The following is a 21,889-nucleotide window of genomic DNA, read 5'->3' as shown; positions in this document are numbered from 1 at the left end:
TTTGTAATAGAACAGCTACTTTGAGATCTTGTATAGAATGTCCTGGGAGATTGAAGTGTTCTCCTACTGGTTTCTCTGTCTTGTGGTTCCTGATGTCGGATTTATGTCCGTTTATTCTTTGGCGTAAGGTTTGGCCTGTTTGTCCAATATAGAGAGCTGAAGGACACTGTTGGCATTTGATGCCATACACAATGTTAGATGATGAGCAATTAAATAGTCCCGAGATGGTATGTGTGATGTTGTTGGGGCCAGTAATGGTGTTGTCCGGGTGTATGTGGCAGCAAAGTTGGCATCTGGGTTTATTGCAGGCTCTGGTGCCAGTGTCCGTGTTAAGTCTGGTTGTAGTATTATTGTGGGTTAGGAGTTGTTTAAGACTGGGTGGCTGTCTGTAGGCAATGAAAGGTCTTCCTCCCAGAGCTTGAGAAAGAGAACTGTCATTGTCCAGGAGAGGTTGTAGATCTCTGATGATGCGTTGTACTGTTTTAACTTGGGAGCTGTATGTGATGACTAGAGGTGTTCTGTTATTTTCTTTTTTGGGTCTGTCTTGCAGCAAGTTCTCTCTGGGTATCAGTCTGGCTCTGTTGATCTGTTGTCTAACTTCATCTGCTGGGTATTTTAGTTCCAAAAAGGTTTGCTGTAGATCTCTTAGGTGAGAGTCTCTGTCTGTAGAATTGGAGCAGATGCGACTGTAACGTAGTGCCTGGCTATATACAATGGACTGTTTGGTATGTTTGGGATGGTAGCTAGAGGCATGTAGATATGTTTGTCGGTCAGTTGGTTTACGGTATAAGGTGGTGTCTATGAGCCCTGTAAGACCTATTGCAGTCGTTAAGAGTCGTCAACAGGCTCATCACAGCTATCTGCCAATCACCCAATCCTACCACCCTTCTGAGTAATACCCCTCCCCACCTTCTCACTATATAGAAGGGTCTGGTGACTTCTGTTTCAGTGTATCTGAAGAAGTGTGCATGCACACGAAAGCTCATACCAAGTACTAACTTAGTTGGTCTTTAAGGTGCTACTGGAAGGAATTTTTTTTTGTGTGTGTGTGTTTTTAATATTCGATTGGAAGCCGCCCAGAGTGGCTGGGGAAACCCAGCCAGATGGGCAGGGTATAAATAATAATTTATTTATTTATTCATTCATTCATTCATTCTGGAACAGCAAAGGGTGCCAAAAAATTCAGTCTTGCACTGGGAAAGTAGAGGAGGGGTAGAGATGCAAGTGAGTTTTACTGCCACAGCAAGCAGGTGGGTGATGGGCAGCATGTCTGTTTTTGTTCCAGAACCTGGACCAGTGGACAATGCGACAGTCGTTGCTTGAGCTGCAGCTCATGATCAAGCAGACAGCAAACAACGTAAGCATCCAGTGCCACATTTGGGGATAGCATAGGAATGATGGGGTATTCAAGGGCCACTCTCCTCATGTTTGTGTGCAGCAACATATTAACACAGAAAGCTGCCTTATACTGAATTCAGACCCTTGGTCCTTCTTGTGCTGTAATTATCTATTTTGACTGGCAGCAACTCTCCAGGGTTTCAGGCAGGGAGTCCCAGTCCTGTCTGAAGATGCTTGGAATCAAACTTGGGACCTTCTGCATGCAAAGCAGATGCTCTCCCACGGAGCTTTGGCTCTTCCCCAGCATAAGATGTGATTGCAATGGGTGCTCAGAAGGGGTGGGTGCCTGAGGCAGGGAGTTGGAGAGTGAACAAGTGGCAACAGACTTTTTGGCACGGGGACTTCTTTGGAGCAAATGAGGAAGTTGGCTGCTCAAAAGCTCCGCTTCACCTCTCTGCAGCAGGAAATGAACTCCCTCCTGGAGAACATTGCCAAGGCCACCATCGAAGTGTTCCAGCAGTCAGCTGAGACCAACTCGGCCAGCAACGGCATCGTCAGCCTTTGCAGCTCCACAAGCTTTGTGCCAGCAAGCACCAAAGCCAAGCCCATCCTCAGGTGAGTGTCTGCAAAAAGGCACAGGAGAACAGGGCAGTGGTGGGAAGGGACTCCTGCAAAACAACAAGGAAGTTTGTAAGGAAAAAAAGAAATTTGCAGGAAATGAGGGAGCTTGCAGGAAATAATAAGGAGAGGCTTACCACAACTCTTCTTGCCTGCCTTCCCCAGCTCCTTGGAGAGATCAGGTGTGTGGCTGGTGGCCCCTCTCATTGCCAAGCTCCCAACTTCTGTGCAAGGCTACGTCTTGAAGGCTGCAGGAGACGAGCTGGAGAAAGGGCAGCACTTGGGCTCCTCATCCCGCAAGGAACGGGACCGCCAGAAGCAGAAGAGGTGAGGGGGCCCAAAGGAGAAGGAGGCTGGGTTTGGGGAGGCTGTCTTAGGAGCCATTACTCAACCCTTCTCTCTTTCTTTCTTCACACCATGGTGCACCTGCAGCATGTCCCTGCTGAGCCAGCAGCCTTTTCTGTCCCTGGTCTTGACCTGCCTGAAAGGCCAGGATGAGCAGCGCGAGGGCCTCCTCACTTCCTTGTACAGCCAAGTTCAGCAGGTAAGATCTTTGCTGTGGCCACATCAGAAGTGCAAAGGGACCCTTTCCGCAACTCCCACTATGATTCTTGGGAAGAGCACAGGTGGTGGCTTGAGTGTTAAAGCTAAGGGGCTCCAGAGAACATGCACCATTGGTCTGTCTAACTTAGTGTTGTCCGCACTGACTGGCGGCATTTCTCCAGGTTTCCAGGGACATAGGAAGCTGCCTTATACCAAGTTATACCATTGGTCAATCAACACTGACTGGCAGTGACTCTTGAGGGTTTCAAGCAGGGGACATTGCCTGCTCTACCTAGAGATGCCACGGATTGAACCTGGAATTTACTGCCCCAGAAGCCCTTCCTGCAAAATCCCCAGGGCATGTTCAATGGCTGTGGTTGTGGGAGAGAGGGAGAAAAAGAGGGAGGCTACTTCGGTCATCCCTGGAGCTATTTTCTTGCCTCATATGAAGGCCTGAGCACCTGTTTTGTTCTTCATGCATTGAGTCACAGGAGCATGTTAAGGGTGGCATTGCTCTGAGCTTCTGGGGCTGTGGGGCTGGACACTCAATGCTTGGCCTTTAGCCAGATGCAAGTCTCCTCTCTGCCCACCTAGATTGTGACCAACTGGCGAGAAGATCAGTACCAGGATGACTGCAAAGCGAAGCAGCTGATGCACGAGGCGCTGAAGCTGAGGCTCAATCTGGTAAGTGCCAGGGGAGGTGGGGCACAAGTTCCCCTGGCTTCCAAGGTGCTGCCAGAAAAAAAGAACAAGGAATGTCTCCAGCTGGCAGGACCATAAGCCTGAGGATTGGACCCAACCTTTTTCTCCTGACTCACCTTTGTTCCTCTGCCTTGCACAAACTAGGGAGAGTCTGTTCTAGTTAATGCGGCTTGACTGTGCCAGCGTGGTGGGGACACTTGGTGCTTGTCCTCTCCTTCCCTCTCCATCAGGGTTCCCCATAGGTGTTGTGCTCATTGTGCCATCCTCCAAGTGTGCTTCCTTCGGGCCAACGCAGCCTCTTCTTCTCGTTCTTAGGTGGGGGGCATGTTTGACACGGTGCAGCGCAGCACCCAGCAGACCACAGAATGGGCTGTGCTCCTCTTGGATATCATCAGCAGTGGCACTGTTGACATGCAGTCTAATAAGTGAGTGCTTTGGTGCGCATGCACACACACTTCCCCCATCAACTGTTCTGAGTTAGGAAAGGCAGCAGGCTCAGCCTGAACCTTGTTGAGTTCATCCCTCATGCCACTGGATGACAGTGGAGGAGCTGAGGTGTGTGTGCCAAATCATCCCGTCATTTCAGCAGGGCCTGGGAAGAAGGGATGCGCCTAAGGAATGCAGGTTCCCGGCCCTTGGAGGCATCCTTGCCCTTGGGTCTTAACGTCAGGAGGGCACCCAAGGTGGTGGTTGTTTTGGCATGGGTGACCACAGCGGTGTTCCCTGCCGCTTAGAAATGCAGGTTGGACTGGGACAACAGCGGCTGCAGTTCCATTTCCTCCTGTGACCTTCTCCCCTTTCTCTTGCTCTAACCCGGCAGCGAGCTCTTCACCACAGTGCTGGACATGCTGAGTGTGCTTATCAATGGTACACTTGCGGCAGATATGTCCAGCATCTCACAGGGCAGCATGGAGGAAAATAAGCGGGCCTACATGAACCTGGTCAAGAAACTCCGAGTAAGTAGGAGCCCACCTTGGAATTCTGTGCCCCTTCCCTCCGGCTCTTGGGGCTCTACCCTGCCACAACCCCTACTGGCCTGCTTCACACACCCATTGGGTGCTTTTGCCTGGCTGGAAGACGTGCTTGAACTATGATAATACCTCTTGCAGAGAGAGAGATATTCATTCATAGGACCTGGTCGAGTGTACAAATATAGAAACTGCACTCATTGGGTGGCGCTGTGGTCTAAACCACCGAACCTCTTTGGCTTGCTGATCAGAAGGTGAACAGGTGAACTGTTGCTCTGTCCCAGCTCCTGCCAACCTAGCACACCAGTGCAAGTAGATAAATAGGTACCGCTGCGGCAGGAAGGCAAACAGCATTTCCTTGCGCTCTGATTTCCGTCATGGTGTCCTGTTGCGCCAGAAGCAGTTTAGTCCTGCTGGCCACATGACCAGGAAAACTGCCTGTAGACAAACACCGGCTCCCTTGGCCTGAAAGCGAGATGAGCACCACAACCCCATAGTCGCCTTTGACTGGACTTAACCGTCCAGGGGTCCTTTACTTTCATGTTTACCTCATTGTTCCACCTCTGACCCTGCCCACCACTAGCATGTTCTCCAGGAGGGGAGAAAAAGTTCCTCATTCTTTGTTTGTATGATGTAAACCAAGGGAATCTCCCCAATGACATGATGCAGAGCAAGCTTGCATGCTTATTTTTGCACAGCTTAGTTTCGGCTTCAGGGCCATGCACCCCACCACTTTCCTCGGAAAGGCAGGCAGACAGTCCCATCTTACAGAGTAAGTAGCATTTTGGCCCAAGCCATAGTGTAGTGGGATGTGATGATTTTTACGTGTAGCAGGGATGACCGAAGTGCAAAGGGGCTCCAGGAGGAGCTCCTGCAGGCCAGGCCTCTCAACAGCCCTCTCTGTGGCTTCCTTTCTCTGCAGAAGGAGCTGGGCGACCGCCAGTCTGACAGCCTGGAGAAGGTGCGGCAGCTGCTGCCCCTGCCCAAGCAGACTCGGGACGTGATCACCTGTGAGCCTCAGGGCTCCCTCATTGACACCAAAGGCAACAAGATCGCTGGCTTTGACTCTATTTTCAAGAAGGAGGCAAGTAGCTTCCCTGACCACCAGCCCTGGAGTGGCTGCATCTTCTCAGTGTGTAGGGTGGTGTGGGAAAGGGCTGTGAGGGTGTGTGCGTTGCCCCACCCACAGCTTCATTGGTGGAGTGCCCTCCCCTTGCAAGCACAGCATGCTGTTTTCGTTTTGGTGCCTAGTCAATACAAACCTGCATATTCAGGTATTATAATTTATTTCTTGGGCAACCTCTGTGTTGTTTCCCACTACCACCCAATTCCTCTCTGAAATTGTTGTACTATGTTTGGTCTAATGTGTTTTATTTTGTACCCCACCTGGGGATCCTGTTACTGATAAGGAATGAGTTTAAATATATATATATATATATATTTTAAAAAGATGAAATGGACAGCAGCTGCAAGAGGGTGTCGCAGGTATCTGTGCTGATGATTGTATGCACAGGTAAAGGAGTCACTTTCCAATGCTTTGTGAGAGCAAGGAGAAGGTAGCATCTCTCCTCTGGCCCTGTGAACCTGGACCAAGGAGGATGAGTTCCTGCTGCTGTTGGCTGGCTTTCCATTTTCTACCTTTCCCTCCCTCCCCAGGGCCTGCAGGTGTCCACCAAGCAGAAAATCTCCCCCTGGGACCTCTTTGAAGGTGTGAAGCACTCTGCCCCACTCTCCTGGGGCTGGTTCGGGACGGTACGGGTGGACCGCAAGGTGTCCCGCTTCGAGGAGCAGCAGAGGCTGCTGCTGTACCACACGCACTTAAAGCCGAAGCCCCGGAGCTACTACCTGGAGCCCCTGCCACTGCCTCCCGAAGAGGAGGAGCCCCCCACGCCAGTCGCCCTGGAGCCGGAGAAGAAGGCTGTTGAGCCGACCAAGGTGGAGAAAACCAGTGCGAATCCTACCAACTCTGCCACTGAGCCCAAAAAGAAGACCAAGACGAAGAAGAGGCCCCCACCCGCCAACAAGAACGAGGTAAGAGGGCGTTGCAGTTTTTCCTGGGGTGCCAAGCAGTTCTCAGCCACTTAAGAACTGAATATGAGCCTGGCTGCTGGATCAGGCCACAGGGGGCCCAACAGCATCCCGTTCTGACAGTGGCCACCCAGGTTGTTATATAGTTTATGCAGTATATATGCACCTGATATATACAGCCAACCTATTCCTGCAACTGTGATGTTTTTAAACAGGTTTCAATGCTGAGTAGTACATTTGTGTGTGTTGTTCTGGGACTTGCTGGTGAAGGGCAGATAACTAGTGGTAGTGCTACTGCTAATAATAATTATAAAATTTTGTAGGCTCCCCTGGAACCTACTGGTGAAGGGTGGCTCATTAGTACCACTCCTGCTACTGCTATTGCTACTACTATTAATTGCTAATATTATATTCTTACTAATTACAAATGCTACTAATAACGTTGTTGTTGTTGCTACTGCTGTCATTGCTGTTATTGGATGGGGTGGTATCTTAGGAAAGCAAGCTCCCAGTTTCTCAGAGTTCCCCCCACCCCCCGCCGCCCAGTGGGGCAAAAGAAGTGTTCCCCAGCAGCGTGCTACACTCTCTCTTGCTCTTTTCTCTGTTGTTGCCAATCTTGGCTTGCCCTGCTGTGTGTGTTGCTTTTTCACAGCCTTTCCCCCTGCAGGACTACATGATGAGCACAGGCCGAGGGGTCTCCTATGGAAGTGGCATGCCCACTGACCTCCTACACCATCAGACGGGGAACCCCATGTCACGGCTGGCCTATGGGCAGTCTCCAATGGGCCTCTATGCCCAGAACCAGCCTCTGCCAGCAGGTGAGCCAAGACTTGTGAGTGGGGTGGGGGGCTCCAGCCCATTCCAGATCCTGCCTTGGAAGGGGAGGTATTCTGCACCTGTTCTTTGGTGGCACAGAGCCTGATGGGGAGCCCAGGATACGTAGAACTGTTGGGTTTTAAATCTGGACCCATATTGTACATGCTGCAGTTGTGACTTTTGTGTTCCAAACACTGGTGCCTTTGGGAATACTTGATAGATTCACACAGTTTGGGCGATGTAGCCTTGCAGGAATGTGCATGCTCCTTGGGTGGCATTTAATGCTACTCCAAAGCAGGGCAGACACACTGAAGTCTAACTTTGGTTCATTAATTTCAATGGGTATGTTTCAAAGTTGAACATTGTTGAATACCACCCACAATGTGTAAAGTGCAGACAGGCATGCATACACTGACACACCCATATAAGTGTGTATTTTGTGGCTTCCAGTCCCCAGAGTGCTGGTCTGGTTTTTTCACTCCTGCTGCCTGCTGTGCTATTCACAACCCTTTTAATTGCCGTTTATTATTTCACTAGCATTTTCAGTACTTCCATTGCTGTTGGCTTTGGGTCTTTTTCGGGGGGGGGGGCGTGATCACTTTAGCACCCACATGAAGCCAATACTGGGTGGCTTGTCCCAAAGGGCCAACCAGCAAGTTTAATGGAGGCTGAGCAGCAGATTGGACCCAAGTTCTTGCCTACAAACCCAGAGTTCCAACCCCTCCTCCCAAGCAGGCATTCTTCCGAATCCTGCAGAGCTTAAAAAAGTTTTCAAACAATCCAAACCACAAGGTCAGGGCAGAATTTGGGAAGTGGTGGAAGTGGTTTGCCTGTTGCCTTCCGAGTACAAGCTTTGAGGGTTAACAGCAAATTTTTGTGGAATAATGAGATTAAAATCTGTGCCAGATTCTGAGACTCTGCATTTTGGCATCTAGCTAAGCTGTGCGTGAGAAATAAACCTTTGCAAGGGTCCAGGATTTTTTCTTCAGGGGACACTCAGCAGTTAGCAACGAATTGGAATAGTCACCGTCATGTACTTCACACATCCAGCAGAAGAGAGGCCAGGAACCTCCAGCTCAGGAGTTGAATGCAGCCCTAAATGTGTCTTTATCAGCTCCTCTGAAATCTCCCCAAGCAGCATTCATTACTGGTGCACCTTTGCACCACAAGTGTTTTTGCCTGCCTGAGCTGAGTCACAGAATCTTAGAATCAAAGAACTGTGGAGTTGGAAGGAATGCCAAGGGTGCTCTAGTCCACCCCTGCAATGCAGGCATCATGCCCACAGCAGTCCCTGGGAGGGCTCAAACCACCTTGAACTTTGATCTTGCTTGCCAGGATGGAGGATAGAAAGGGAAAGTGGGAGGGAACTGGCCTAACTGTGCTCCATCCACTTTTGCCTCTGACCCCACCCACCAATCCCATGTGGTCCTTGGAAAGTTGCCCAGAAGGGAATGCGGCCCTTGGCTGAAAGCTACACCTGCCACAGTGTTTCAGTAGGTGCAGCCGCATCAAGAATAATCAGAGAGCTCTACAGATTAGGTAAAACAGATCAGCACCTTGGAGAGCTCCCAGTGAGTCTGGTCTGTCTGGGCTTTCTTAAATAGGCAGCAAAGAGAGATGCTGCCACAGCAAGAGGTAGGAGACACCTGCCGGCTTATTAGGGCAAGTGAGTCTTCTTCCACAGTCAGCCTCACCTTCTGGGAATTGTGGGATGTACACATTAGAACTGTAGAGTTGGAAGGGACCCCGTGGATCATCTAGTCCAACCTCCTACAGTGCAGGAATCCCAACTAAAGCATCCCTAGCTAGATAGCCATCTGTTATTGTTGTTTAGTCGTTTAGTTGTGTCCGACTCTTCGTGACCCCATGGACCAGAGCACGCCAGGTACTCCTGTCTTCCACTGCCTCCCGGAGTTTGGTCAAACTCATGTTCATAGTTTCAAGAACACTGTCCAACCATCTCGTACTCTGTCGTCCCCTTCTCCTTGTGCCCTCCATCTTTCCCAACATCAGGGTCTTTTCCCAGGAGTTTTCTCTTCTCATGAGGTGGCCAAAGTATTGGAGCCTCAGCTTCAGGATCTGTCCTTCCAATGAGCACTCAGGGCTGATTTCCTTCAGAATGGATAGGTTGGATCTTCTTGCAGTCCATGGGACTCTCAAGAGTCTCCTCCAACACCATAATTCAAAAGCATCAATTCTTCAACAATCAGCCTTCTTGATGGTCCAGCTCTCACTTCCATACATCACTACTAGGAAAACCATAGCTTTTACTATATGGACTTTTGTTGGCAAGGTGATGTCTCTGCTTTTTAAGATGCTGTCTAGGTTTATCATTGCTTTTCTCCCAAGAAGCAGGTGTCTTTTAATTTCGTGGCTGCTGTCACCATCTGCAGTGATCATGGAGCCCAAAAAAGTAAAATCTCTCTCTCACTGCCTCCATTTCTTCCCCTTCTATTTGCCAGGAGGTGATGGGCCCAGTGGCCATGATCATCTTTTTTTTATGTTGAGCTTCAGACCATACTTTGCGCTCTCCTCTTTCACCCTCATTAAAAGGTTCTTTAATTCCTCCTCACTTTCTGCCATCAAGGTTGTGTCATCTGAATATCTGAGGTTGTTGATATTTCTTCCGGCAATCTTATCCTCTGCTTAAAAACATCTAAGGGCCATTGGTTCAGGTCTTACCCTTCAGAACAGAAGAAAACAAGCTTGCTCCCTCTGTCACATGGGACAGTCATTTAAGTACTGTATTTTTCACCCCATAGGGCTCACCGGCCCATAGGGCACACCTAGTTTTCTTGGGGGGAAATAAAGAAAAAAAAATTATTTCCCCCCCAGGTGCAGGGCTGGGGTGGGGGAAGCCCGAGCTTCCCCCGACCCCAGCCCCCAGAACACGCTGCTATCCGCAAGCCGTGGGAGAGCTGCGCAACTTCGCGCAGCTCTCCCACAGCTTGCGGAGAGCCACACAAAGCCCGAAGCCTGGGGGCGCTGAGCTCAGCGCGCCCCAGGCTTCTGGGTGCAGGCAGCTCTCCGCAAGAGGTGGGAGAGCTGCGCAACTTCACACAGCTCTCTCACGGCTTGCGGAGAGCCGCCCGAAGCCCGAAGCCTGGGGGCGCTGAGCTCAGCGCGCCCCAGGCTTTGGGGTGCAGGCACATTTCCCCTTCATTTTGGGAGGGGAAAAGTGAGTCCTATAGGGCGAAAAATATGGTATTTGCAGATGACCTCTCAGTCTCTTCTTTCCCAGCCTAAAACTTCCCAACTACCTCAACCATTCCTCATAAGGCTTGGTTTCCATACCCTTGATCATCTTGGTCATCATTGCATTCTTCATCTGCAGAGTTGAGGAGAAGTCCGTGTGGCTTTTCCTTCCAAGATCTGGGTGTGGGGGCTAAGGCTGCATGCTCTAGCTCGAACAGCGAAAAGGAAGCATCCTCCCTTGGCGGGTGGCACCCTGAACCTCATCAACGTCTCCCTCTATGCCTTGTGAGAACCCAGGTCCAGGAGGGGGGTGGTCATGTCCGTAACGTTATCCATTTTCCTCCCTCGCTTCAGGTGGACCACGGTTAGATACCTCTTACCGGCCGATGCGCATGCCAATGGGAACACGGGTTCCAAGCCGCCCTCCCTACACTGGAGTCTTGCCCACGAGCATGGGGGGCATGATGGGAATCGACCCTTCCTACAAGTCATCCATCTACAGACAGCAGCAGCCGCCTGGTCCTCAGGGGCAGCTCCTTCGGCAGCAGCTGCAAGCCAAGCTGGTAAGGATCCTGCCCTCAGCCACCCTACCCACCCCCAGCCCATGAACTAGAGTGACAGGGAGAGGGATCAAGAACACTGTGTTCCACTCCTTGCACTCTCCCCTTCCTTTCAGCTAGCTCTGCCATTTAGACCAAAGCATCAGGGCTTAAGTGTTGGTGCCTCGGTGATCCTACAGTCCAGGTTGGGTGTGGGGTGGGTCCTTGCATCCAGGAAGGAGTGCCATTTGCAGGTATACCGCTGGTGGAAGTACACAGCTGAAATGTTTAGTAGTTGGCCACCAATAGCCTTAACCTCCATGAATTATTCTTAACTTACTTCCCAAGCTGGCAGAATTTGTGGCCATCTCTACTTCTTCAGGCTGTCTTTATCTCAAATACATAACTTGATTCAAGCCTGGTTGTTTGAGTGCAGCTGGCAGAGGCCTTCGACAGAGTTTCAGGCCCGCTTTCCCCAAAATTCTGGCACGCTGCCGCACCCCACAGCCTCCACCCAAAGCAGGCTACGGGCTTTTCCTTCCCTGCCTTGCGGGGGGTTCCCTGGGGCCACCTTTGCTAGCCACACCTCTCTGCTGCTTTTCCAGCAGAGCCAAGGAATGTTGGGGCAACCACCCGTGCGCCAGATGGCTCCTGCCCCGGCCTATGGATCTGTGCAGCCATCACAGGTAAGATGGGGCTGGGCAGGTGCTGGGCCTGTGCGTGGGGTCTGCACCACAGTTCCCACCTGGGACTCACTCTCGCCCGGAACCTTTTGCTTGATGCACTTTGAGCATCTGTAGGAATGGGATTACTTCAGAACCATGGAAAGGAAAGGGAGACAAAGGAGGGATCAGGTTGGGGGAGGCAAGGAGATAGGAAATGGAAATAGTAAGTTCACGATGCCCACCTCTGTGCCTCTCGCATCCCACCCCTATTTTGCCCTAATGCCTTTGATGGCAGAACAGTTCTCCTGATGGTATGCTCTGCCAGCGTATCTGTCAGGAGGTCATCATCTCTAGTGCTCTGCTGACATAGTGGGCAAATCCCACAGCCCCTCATCCGGCAGATTTCAAACACGACACCACACCTTTTTAGATATCACTCTGTTGTTATTCAACAAAATCTGTGTACCACTTAAACTGTAAACAAAACGTCCAAGCGCTTTGCAAAGGGTATAAAGTGTACATTGAGATTGTCTGCTAAAAAACCAAAATTGTTGTTATAAGTTTACATTGCAAGCTAAAGCTGCAGATTAAAATATAGGTCAGCTTTACAGGTCTGGTTAAGATTGCCTAAGCAACAAATTTCTAGCAGGCACAGAAAGGAACACAGCGAAGGGGCCTGCGTGGTGTCAATGGGCAAGGAGTTTCAGAGTGTAAGAGCTCCCACACTAAAAGACTAGTTTTTTTACAAGTGCAGAACGAACATTATGTGGCACTTGTAGAGCTGACAGTTCTGCTGATCGAAACAGTTGAGTGGGCATTTGTGAGTGAAGGTGACCTTTCAAGTAAACTGATTCTAAAGGGGGTTGAGGACTTTATATCATAATAGCTGGCAAACAACTCTTTCTTGTCTCCTGTTTCCGTCAGCCATCTTGTTTATTTGTTTAGTTTAGGTCCTGTCCTTCCTCATGAAGTAGCCCAGCCCCTCTGATTTTAACAAAGCGCGCAACTTTGTTCCTTGCAGGGCTACACCCCCTACGTCTCCCATGTTGGCCTCCAGCCTCACCCCTCTCAGTCGAGCGCCATGGTGCCCCCCACCTACTCCAGCCAGACCTATCAAAACACGCACCCTGGATCCAACCCTGCCTTTGTCGACCCCGTCAGGCCGATGCAGAGACCCAGCGGCTATGTCCACCAGCAGGCACCTGGCTACGGACACGCCCTGAACGCGGCCCAAAGGTACTTCCTGGGACCAGGCACCAGGTCTACAAGCAGGGGTGGTGGGTGAGGGACTGCTTGGCTGAATTTTGAACCATTCATCAAAGGCAATGAAGCATGGGTGGGGAACCCCCAACTTGTTGGTCTAATTAGAGCTGGCATGGGGCTGTTTCTTCCTCCGGCCATACCTGATGCCATGTGCAATGGTAGGTAAGGACACTTGGAAAGAACAGCCAAACAGTGGAGAGGTTAATGTGAGCTCCTGGCTATTCCTTTCCAAGCAGGGCTTGCCGACAGTGAGCCCTGCTGAGATCAGCTGATCCTTGCTGAAAGCAAACCCCTTTGAAGCTGCCACCTGGTGTCACAGCACATTTTTTATGCATTTTATTTATTGTTTCTGACTATTTTTGTTACATTCACAATTACGTGAGCCGCCTTGAGCTTGGTTTCAACTAGGGCTGGGCAATATATCGATATATCCTCCAGAACCTGTTTGAAGCCCATATCATGATATCGGTTTCATAATTTTTTACCTGGCATTATATTGCAAATCATGATGTGTGTGTGTACGCGTGTGCCATGCAAAAATCACGATGCAAGAAAAACCGTGAAGCCAGCCTCTACATAGCTCCATCCTTATTTCAGACATTGGTGATCTATCAGTATATCACAATGCTTAGCTGGTGATATATCATGATGTTGATAACCAGATATTGCCCAGCCCTAGTTTCAACCATGGAAAGGTGGTGTACAAATAAAATGATGTGTGTGTGATGAGGTCAGGCTCCACCTGCCTGCCAAAATGGGGTAGGGCAGATGTGGGGAACCTTTGGCCCTCCAGATGTTCTGCAGCTGCAACTCCCAAAAGCAAGCATGGCCAAGTGGCCAGAGGTGGTGGGAGCAGTCAATGAGTAATGTCAGAGAGCCTGAGGTTCCCCACACTTGGCCTAGCAGGAGAAGGAGGTGGAGGAAGTGAGGATCTGGTCTGCCCTCCGGAAGAGATTTCTGTTGGCGCTTATAGTGCCGCTAACCACCAAGAGCCGCATCGAGTTCTTTCCAAACCAACTGGGGCATCCTTTCCTTTTGGTTGCTACAAGGCACACTGCCACGTTCTCCTTCCCTTTTTCTGGTTGCAGGTTTCCTCATCAGTCAATGCAGCAAGCCGCCATGATAAGCGGGTTAAACCACATGAGTGCTCAGGGCGTCCCATCAGGGATCCGACCTAGCCAGCTCCTGCCAGACCAGCAGCAGCAGTACCTGCGGCAGCAGCAGCAGCAGCAGCAGATGCTGAGGGTAAGCATTAGGACAGAGCTGCCACCAACCTGCGTTGCGTGTTCCTCTTGCCCAACTTGGCTCCCTCTCTTTTTTCCTGCTCAGTTCTTCCTTTCAGATGCCCCACCAGCCATTGGGTGTGCCATTTTAGTATTTTGATTTATTTACTATAAATCAGTGGTGAAGCATCTGTTTCAGTGTTAGAAACTGAGATATGAAAGCTAGGAACTAAATGGCACCTTAAACCTAAGTTATGGGCACAACAACAACAACAATAATTTATCATTTCTACCCCGCCCATCTGGCTGGGTTTCCCCAGCCACTCTGGGCAGCTTTCAACAGAACATTAAAAAGAGAATAAAACTTGCAGTTTTAATCTGAAATCATAGGCACAGTCATTGCTTTTTTTCTGGTGGAACACAGGGCTATGCATACCGCTAAACATTTTGTGAATCTTTTTTTTTTTAAAATAATATTTATTAACAATTTAAACACTACAAAAAATAAAAACAATACAATACAACACAAAAACACTACACAACACCAACACATTTAAACTAACAAAACAAACAAACAAACAAACAATTTAAAACACATCAAATAGTTTCAGTGTCTTATCTTGCATTCACTTATTTCCGCGACCTCCTCACACCTCCCTTTTTGTATTCCTTTTTTTTTTTGCATATAATTTTTATTAATCAACATCAGCAAACAAAACAAAACAAAATACATTAATTTCACATCGTTTTCATAACTTATTTCTCTTTTGGACTTCCCTCAGCTGTTCCGTAAATCATCCATAGTCATAATTTTAATTACACATTTCTCAAATTTATATTGACATTATTTATCTCTTTTTTCCTATTCCCTTTAGACAATATTTCTTGCTTTTTTACAGTGCTTCTTTAAATCCCTTAAGCGTCATCTGTCCTTCACTTAAATATTCCAGATATTCCACAAATTTCCCCCAGTCCTCGATGAACTTTTGGTCTCTTAAGTATCTAATCTTCCCTGTCAATTTATCTAACTCTGCGTAATCCAACAATTTCATTCTCCACTCTTCCACGGTCGGTATTTCTTGCTGTTTCCATTTCTGGGCCAGTAACACTCTTGCGGCTGTGATTGCATATCGAAAGAATTTGCAGTCTTTCCTTTTTATCTCATTTCCTACTATTCCCAACAAAAAGACTTCTGGCTTCTTTATAAATGTGTATTTTAAGATCTTCTTTAACTCATTGTATATTTTCTCCCAGAAGTCTTTCACTTTTTACATTCCCACCACATGTGGTAGAAAGTACCCTCTTTATCCCTACATTTCCAACACCTATTGCATGTCTTGTACATTTTTGCCAGTTTTACCGGTGTCATATACCATCTATAGAACATCTTCATTATATTTTCTTTTAACGTCATACAAGCAGTGAATTTTAGACCCTCCTTCCATAGTTTCTCCCAGTCCTCAAATTGTATATTATGACCCACATCCCTGGCCCAGCTAATCATCACCGACTTAACTTCTTCATCTTCCAAATTCCAGTCTAACAACAGCCTATACATTTTAGATAAATTTTTACCATCATTATCTATAACCTCACTTTGAAATTTCGATTCCTTATCCGTAAAACCTCGTTCTTTGCCATCTTTCTTAAACATCTCATTTGTTTGGAAGTAGTGCATCCAATCATATACATGTTCTTGTACCTGCTCATACGGTTTTATTTTCCACTTTCCTCCTTCTTTAAATAACAATTGACCATATGTTATCCATTTACTTCTCATATTAGTTCTCCTTACACTCATGACTTCTAGAGGTGATAACCAACGTGGTGTTCTAGGTTCTAATAGGTTTTTATACCTGTCCCATACCTCAATTAAAGGACCCCGGAAGATGTGGTTCTCAAAGCCTTTATGGACTCTCCTTTTCTCATGCCATAAATAGGCATGCCATCCAAATCTATTGTCGAACCCCTCTAGTTCCAACAATTCGTTATTCTCTAGTTTAATCCACTCTTTCACCCAGCAAAGACATGATGCCTCATAATACAGTTTCAAATCTGGCAGGGCAAAGCCTCCTCTTTCCTTTATATCTGTTAGCAATTTAAATTGAATTCTCGGCTTTTTGCCCTGCCAGATGTATCTTGAAATCGCTCTTTGCCACTCTTTAAAAATCTTACTCCCCTTAATTATAGGGATAGTCTGGAATAAAAATAATATCTTTGGAAGCACATTCATTTTATTGTAGAGATCCTTCCCCAGAGTGACAATTTCAGTTTTCCCCACACCTCTAGGTCCTTTTTTATTTCCTTCCAAACTGGTTCATAGTTATTTTTATATAAATCTATATTTTTGGGAGTTATCCATATACCCAGGTATTTCACCTTTTTAACCACCTCTATTTGTGTTTGTTGTTGCATTACTTCTATTTGATCTTGATCCATATTCTTCACAATCATTTTTGTTTTTTTCTTGTTTAGTTTAAAACCTGCCACACTTCCAAACTGTTCCATTTCCTCCAAAACTTCTTTTACCGTACTTGTTGGTTCTTCAATCATTATTACCAAGTCATCCGCGAACGCTTTGATCTTATATTCGTTCTGACCGATTGTCACACCCTTTATTTCCTTATTTTGTCTAATCGAATTCAAAAGAACTTCTAATACCGTTATAAAAAGTAACGGTGAGCTGTACTTCATGGGAGCTGTACTTCGTTAAGAGTGCTGGGCATTATATCTCTGTGAAGGGCAAACTACAGTTCCAAGGATTCTTGGTGTGCATGTGCTTTAAATGTGCAGTAAATATATGATGCGTGGGCAACTCAGCTCGCCTTACCTTCCTTCCTCCCAGACATCTTCCTCGGAGCTCCCCAAGGGTTGTGCTGCAGACGAGGTGAGAGGATGGGGTGGCGGGTTGGGAAGTAATAGGTCTTCAGTGAAACCTGAGAACAGCCTTGGCAGATCATCCGTAACCAGCCAGCCAGATGGCAGTGGAAGAGCCATCCTCTGCTGTTTGTCCTGCACCTCTGGTACAATGCTTTTGCATCTGGAGGCTCCATTAAGCTTCTGTGGAAAGCAACCGTGGATGAGCCAAACATCCGTGTGGGTTTTTAAAATTTCTCTTCAAAGACACCTATGCTAGCGGACATCGCCACTAGTGGAAGGATGGATGACTTTTGGCTAAGCCTTGTTGCAGACACCTGTGCTGGTCCCTTCACTGCTCCCAGCCTAGCTGAGAACATTCTGTGTCCATGCATTAGAACAGGGGTGGAGAATCTGTAGCCTTCACAGATGGTATGGGAACAAAAGTTCCCCTCATCTGACTTCCGGGTTAGCGCGATCGGCTAATGGCGGATTCCCTCCGAGCTCCGGAGGGAATCGGCTCTGCTGAAGACGGGTCTTACCGCGCCGGCGACGCGGGGACCCTTAGAAACCGCAGGCGCGGAAGCCTGCGGACTTGGTGACTCGGCGGGCACCTTTAAGCGCCTTCCCCGACCCACGAAGAGCCTTTTTAAAGGCTACGGAGAGGGTACGGGGAGTGGCGTGGTGCTGTGAGTAGACCGCTACTTCAGTGGAGCGAAGCCGCGCAGCCATGGCCGGAGAGCGCTGACTTTTTCCCCAAAATTCGGACTGGAAAAAGAACAACCCGTGAGTAGAATGGAATCTGGACTTTAAAATTTATACCTTTGAATTCGGTACAACCGGGGGATGTGCTAAAGGGAAGTCCGCACCCCCCCTACCTACAAACGATCTAAAGCAAGGATCGGAGAACTAAGGTGGAGAGTACTGTTTTTGGTGTCAGATAAAAGATACTTCCAAGAATTTGACAGAAGAAGTCTTGTGCTGGAGAGAAAGTGAGGAATTTTGGAAGTTTTTGTGTAAACCCCCCCCCCCCGAACCCGGGAGCGTCCTGTGTGTGAGCCGGAGGAAAAAGAATAAGGAGTTTGACAGCTGTCAAAGGAGCTGTCAAACGGGCGGCTAAAGTTAAGAACTTTGTTATTTAATGACTCTCTGAATTAAAAGTGTTGCATTTGAATTGAGGTGGTTGGAAACAACGTAGCTATAAACAACAAGTAACGGACTGTTGGAAAAAGGACTATCAAGTAATTGGAATCCCCCTAGGGGGAACTAGAGACATTACAATGGCTGCAGAGGGAAAATTACTGGCAGAGATAGAAAAAATGTTTTTTCTCGTGGGAATCCTGCAAGAGCAGAGTACGGCTATGAATAAAGAACTTATGACCTTGAACCCTAAAACAAACAACTCTGCTGAATGCATAAAGGATTTGACTGATAAGGAATCTGCAGCTGAACCAGAAGAGGCGTTTTTGGAATTGGTGGAGAGGAAAGAAGGAGTGAAAAAATTACAGGAAAATACCAATCAGAAGCCTATATTGTCAGGAAATAAAGAAGAAGATCTTTGGACTACAAATCTGCGAAAGATGAGAAAGATGAAGGAAGAAGTCCCTGGAGTCCCTGGAATACTGGAATTTAAAAGAATAAAGAAATATGATTGGGACTTCCTCTTTGAATATGGGAGATCAGCTGACCTTTTGCAGCAACTGCTTTTAAGTATTTTGGATGGAAGAAAATTTGATGTGAATGTGACAGAACTCCTTCGAGACCTGAGGACCAACAAAAAGGGTTATCAACAAAATCGGCAGAGAGAGACTGACAGAGACTTGAAGGCCTCGGATGTGAGGAATCCGGGCTAGGAACTGTTTTTGGGGACATCTGCTTGGGAAGGGATGGAAACCGGGGTAGGGAGGGAGGGGAGAATAGAATTTCAAAATTTTATGATTTTTGTATTTGGCCATTATGACATATAACTAATTAATATATGAAGGGAGAAATTCTTGGAAGGGAAATTAGGTCGACCTTAGAAAAAGGACTTAATGTTTATAATAGAATTGGATAAGTTAAATGTGGATAAGTAAAAAGAGCTAAGTTCCAAAATAACAATAATATGTTAAAGATGGGAGATAAGAACTTGCTGAATTAATTATTGAAATTGGGATGTATGAAGAGGGGGTGGGGGGAAGTCAGGGAAAGGGGGTAAAGAAAGTAAGAATATGAAATTATACATGTTTTGTTTTTGTTTTTGTTTTGTGTGTGTGTGTAAAATGTGAAAATCTAATAAAAATTTTATTTAAAAAAAAAAAAAGTTCCCCTCATCTAGGGCTACTGGCCTTGCTGTTTGGGGCTGGAAGGCAATAGGTTCCCCCAGATTATGAGAACGAAACACATCTCCTACCTTGCTGTGCAAAACATTGGACCATGAAAAAAAGCTCTTCTGGATCAGGGCAGAGGCCCACCTAGCCAAGCATCCTGTTCTCACAGGGACCAAACAGATTACGATGGGAAGACCCAAAAGCAGGACTTGGGTGCAGCATCCAGCCTCTCCACTTCCGGCAGCTGGTATTCAGAGGCAGCCACTGCCCCTGTGGAAGAAGGAACACAGTCAATATGATGTTTCCAGCCTTGTTAACATGCTGTACTTCTTTCCCTTTCTTCCTCCTCCCCTGCAGCAGCAGCAGCAGCAGCCACAGCAGCAGCAACCGCAGCCCCCACCTCAGCAGTCCCAGCAGCAGCCCCAGGTCCCCACCGTCCCCCAGGCCCAGGCCCAAGGGCAGCCTCCCGGTCTGGGGATCCCTCCTCAGCAGCCTCTGGTGAGTATGCCCTGCCCCTTCAGCTCCCCAGGACAGCTGCCTCTCCCTCTTTCCCACCCAGCCTCTAACATCTGTTCTTTCTCTCACTCCCTCTCTGCTTGTCTCCTTTCTGTGCAGTTCCAGCGGCAAGGCCTCCAGCAGACTCAGCAGCAGCAGCAGACAGCAGCTTTGGTTCGGCAGCTCCAGCAACAGCTTTCCAGTAAGGCCCAGGTCCCTTCTCCCCCAGTCCCCTGGGCACAGCCCCCTCCTCCACACTAGTGGAGAATGCAGGGAAGGCGAATGAGGCATGAGAGTACAGCAGGGTCCTCCTGGCCAACAGCAAAGTGGCGCTCAAGATGCTCTGTAGAGAAGAAAGTGCAGGAGACAGTGAAAGCCCTCTCTTCAAAGATCATAGGAAATGTGACCTCTTACACAAATACCCTCCAGCAAGGCCCCTCTTCTCCCTCTGTGTCCCTAGTCAGCCGCCCCTGCCTTGCTTCTCTTCCCCAAGTGAGCAGCAGCAGCCATGCATGGCCCCAATGGCACATGAGAACAAGATAGGCTTTGAACGCAGCAGGGAGCTAAGAGTCCCCAGACGTAAGAGTGTCAAGCCCCAGCTTGGAAAGAGTCTCTTGGTGGAGGGTTGTTTTTCTCACCCCCTCCCCTGTCCTTCATCTAGCTTGCAGCTTTTTGCAAGGCTGGTTTCAGTCCAGGCTCCCAGGAGGGAGCTGCCCTTGTTTCCCTGTGTGAAAGAGACCTTCCCCTAGCTTGTGAGGGTTGAGCAAGGGAAGCATGCTAAGCAGCTGTGATCTGACCTACTGAATACATATGGCTTTTGCAAAAAGAGGTTTCTGCAGGGCGAGGTGGGGGGCGGGGTGGCAGAGAGGAGGGCAGCCCAAGATTCCTTTCTCGAGAGCTCCGTATTGTGGGCTGTGGAACGGTTTCACACTTTCGCGCATGCCCATGTGCCGGGGAAGAACCATGCATTCCAGGGAGGGAGGTGAGAGCTGCTGCTTCAGCTTGACTGGAGCATTGAGAGCTGTGGGTGAGGGTGCATCACACACACACACACACACACACACAGACCCCTGGGAGGAGGAGGATGTGGAGCTCATGCCTCAGAGAAACTGGTGATTCCTCGCCTCCATAGATTCTAACTCTTGTGTTTTGGTCCAAACAGATACGCAGACCCAGCAGAACAGCAACCCCTTTGTACGGTACTGAGGCCCAGCAAAGAGAGAGACCTCGCAGTGGACTTGAGGGGGGCTCTGTCTGCTTGGGGCCACCAACGGCTTGCCCCCCACCCCACCGCCCTCTGGGGTGCCTGCTCTGCAGCAGCGGCAGCACCTTGCCACCCGGGGCAGAGAGAAGGTTAATAATGCCGAACGAGTGTTTTTGATCTCCCCTTTCTACCAGTGATTTGGAATCCCGTGTGATTGCTAGAGTCTCCCCGCCTTTAATTTCAGGTTTAATAAGTTTTTTGGTATTTTTGTTAAAATAATGACGAAAATGAATTGTAAGATTTTCTACTTTATTTATACCGGATGAAACCCTGTATCACAGATGTTCTGAAACAAATACAGAGAGCGTACTTTCCAGAAGGCGATGCGCGTCGTGTGTCCGTAGTGGGTGGGCAAGGCTCTGAGGCATCTCCCTCCTGCCTTTCCTCAGCGCCTGGATATCTGCCAGCAAACCGAAAAGGCGGCTGGCGCCACAATGCCTCAGCGGGGGCTGAAGCGGCATTTTGGTGTTACACGCCCTCCCCCGTCCTCAATCTGCTCCAGACATGCAGAGGCAGCCTGCCGCAACTTTTAATTACACAAACGAAAGGCATGCTTACACATTTGCATAACTTGATGCAGGTTTGAGAATTAACTTTGCACTTAAAGGGAACTTCTGACATTCTTTTTGAGGCAGTCGGACGTGGGTAGCAAATGTCATCATTTGTTTTGTTTAAAGCAGTTTGTTTTGTTTTGTTTGTTCGTTTGTTTGTTTGTATATCCCACCTTTTCCTCTAAGGAGCTCAAGGTGGCATACATGGTTCCCCCCCACTCTTATTTGATCCCCACCCCAACCTGGTAAGGTGGGATAGAGAATGGCCCAAGGTCACTCAATGAAATCTTCGTGACCAAGTGGGGATTTGAACCCTGGCCCTCTAGGTCCCTAGTTTGATGCTCTAACCACTGCACCACCTCTGGCTCTCTCTTATTGTATATTAGAGACCTCCCTAGCTGTTCCCTCAGCAAAATACATATCTGTCAAAGTGGGGAAAGTATCCAGGAATGGGTGAGCTGTGGCTATACTGTCGATTTATAAGGCAGCGCCAGAGCATTGGCTGCCCTGTGCTTC

General features: G+C 48.4%; 1 protein-coding gene across 6 annotated transcripts in view; it reads left to right on the top strand.

Annotated features, from left to right (window-relative positions):
• The window catches only part of MED12 (mediator complex subunit 12), a 56,256-nt gene extending 35,115 nt beyond the window's left edge, over positions 1-21,141 (top strand). For 4 of the 6 annotated variants that reach the window (XM_079962619.1, XM_079962616.1, XM_079962618.1 and 1 more), the window contains 17 exons: positions 1,286-1,357; positions 1,799-1,953; positions 2,122-2,283; positions 2,389-2,500; positions 3,094-3,183; positions 3,517-3,626; positions 4,022-4,157; positions 5,092-5,253; positions 5,826-6,200; positions 6,865-7,015; positions 10,563-10,771; positions 11,353-11,433; positions 12,434-12,648; positions 13,764-13,920; positions 19,421-19,561; positions 19,679-19,760; positions 20,721-21,141. In XM_079962619.1, coding sequence (XP_079818745.1) covers positions 1,286-1,357; positions 1,799-1,953; positions 2,122-2,283; positions 2,389-2,500; positions 3,094-3,183; positions 3,517-3,626; positions 4,022-4,157; positions 5,092-5,253; positions 5,826-6,200; positions 6,865-7,015; positions 10,563-10,771; positions 11,353-11,433; positions 12,434-12,648; positions 13,764-13,920; positions 19,421-19,561; positions 19,679-19,760; positions 20,721-20,764 — 2,454 coding nt within the window. In that variant the 3' untranslated portion in view covers positions 20,765-21,141. The remainder of the gene's footprint in view (positions 1-1,285; positions 1,358-1,798; positions 1,954-2,121; positions 2,284-2,388; positions 2,501-3,093; positions 3,184-3,516; positions 3,627-4,021; positions 4,158-5,091; positions 5,254-5,825; positions 6,201-6,864; positions 7,016-10,562; positions 10,772-11,352; positions 11,434-12,433; positions 12,649-13,763; positions 13,921-19,420; positions 19,562-19,678; positions 19,761-20,720) is intronic. The other 2 variants (XM_079962617.1, XM_079962615.1) reach the window with 1 other exon arrangement.
• The last annotated feature ends 748 nt before the right edge of the window (positions 21,142-21,889 follow it).

Source organism: Podarcis cretensis (assembly GCF_951804945.1).
Source record: "Podarcis cretensis genome assembly, chromosome: Z".
In the NCBI taxonomy this organism is placed as follows: Eukaryota; Metazoa; Chordata; class Lepidosauria; order Squamata; family Lacertidae; genus Podarcis; species Podarcis cretensis.
The sequence above is the reverse complement of the archived record's forward strand: the minus strand, read 5'-3'. Positions and strand labels throughout refer to the sequence as shown.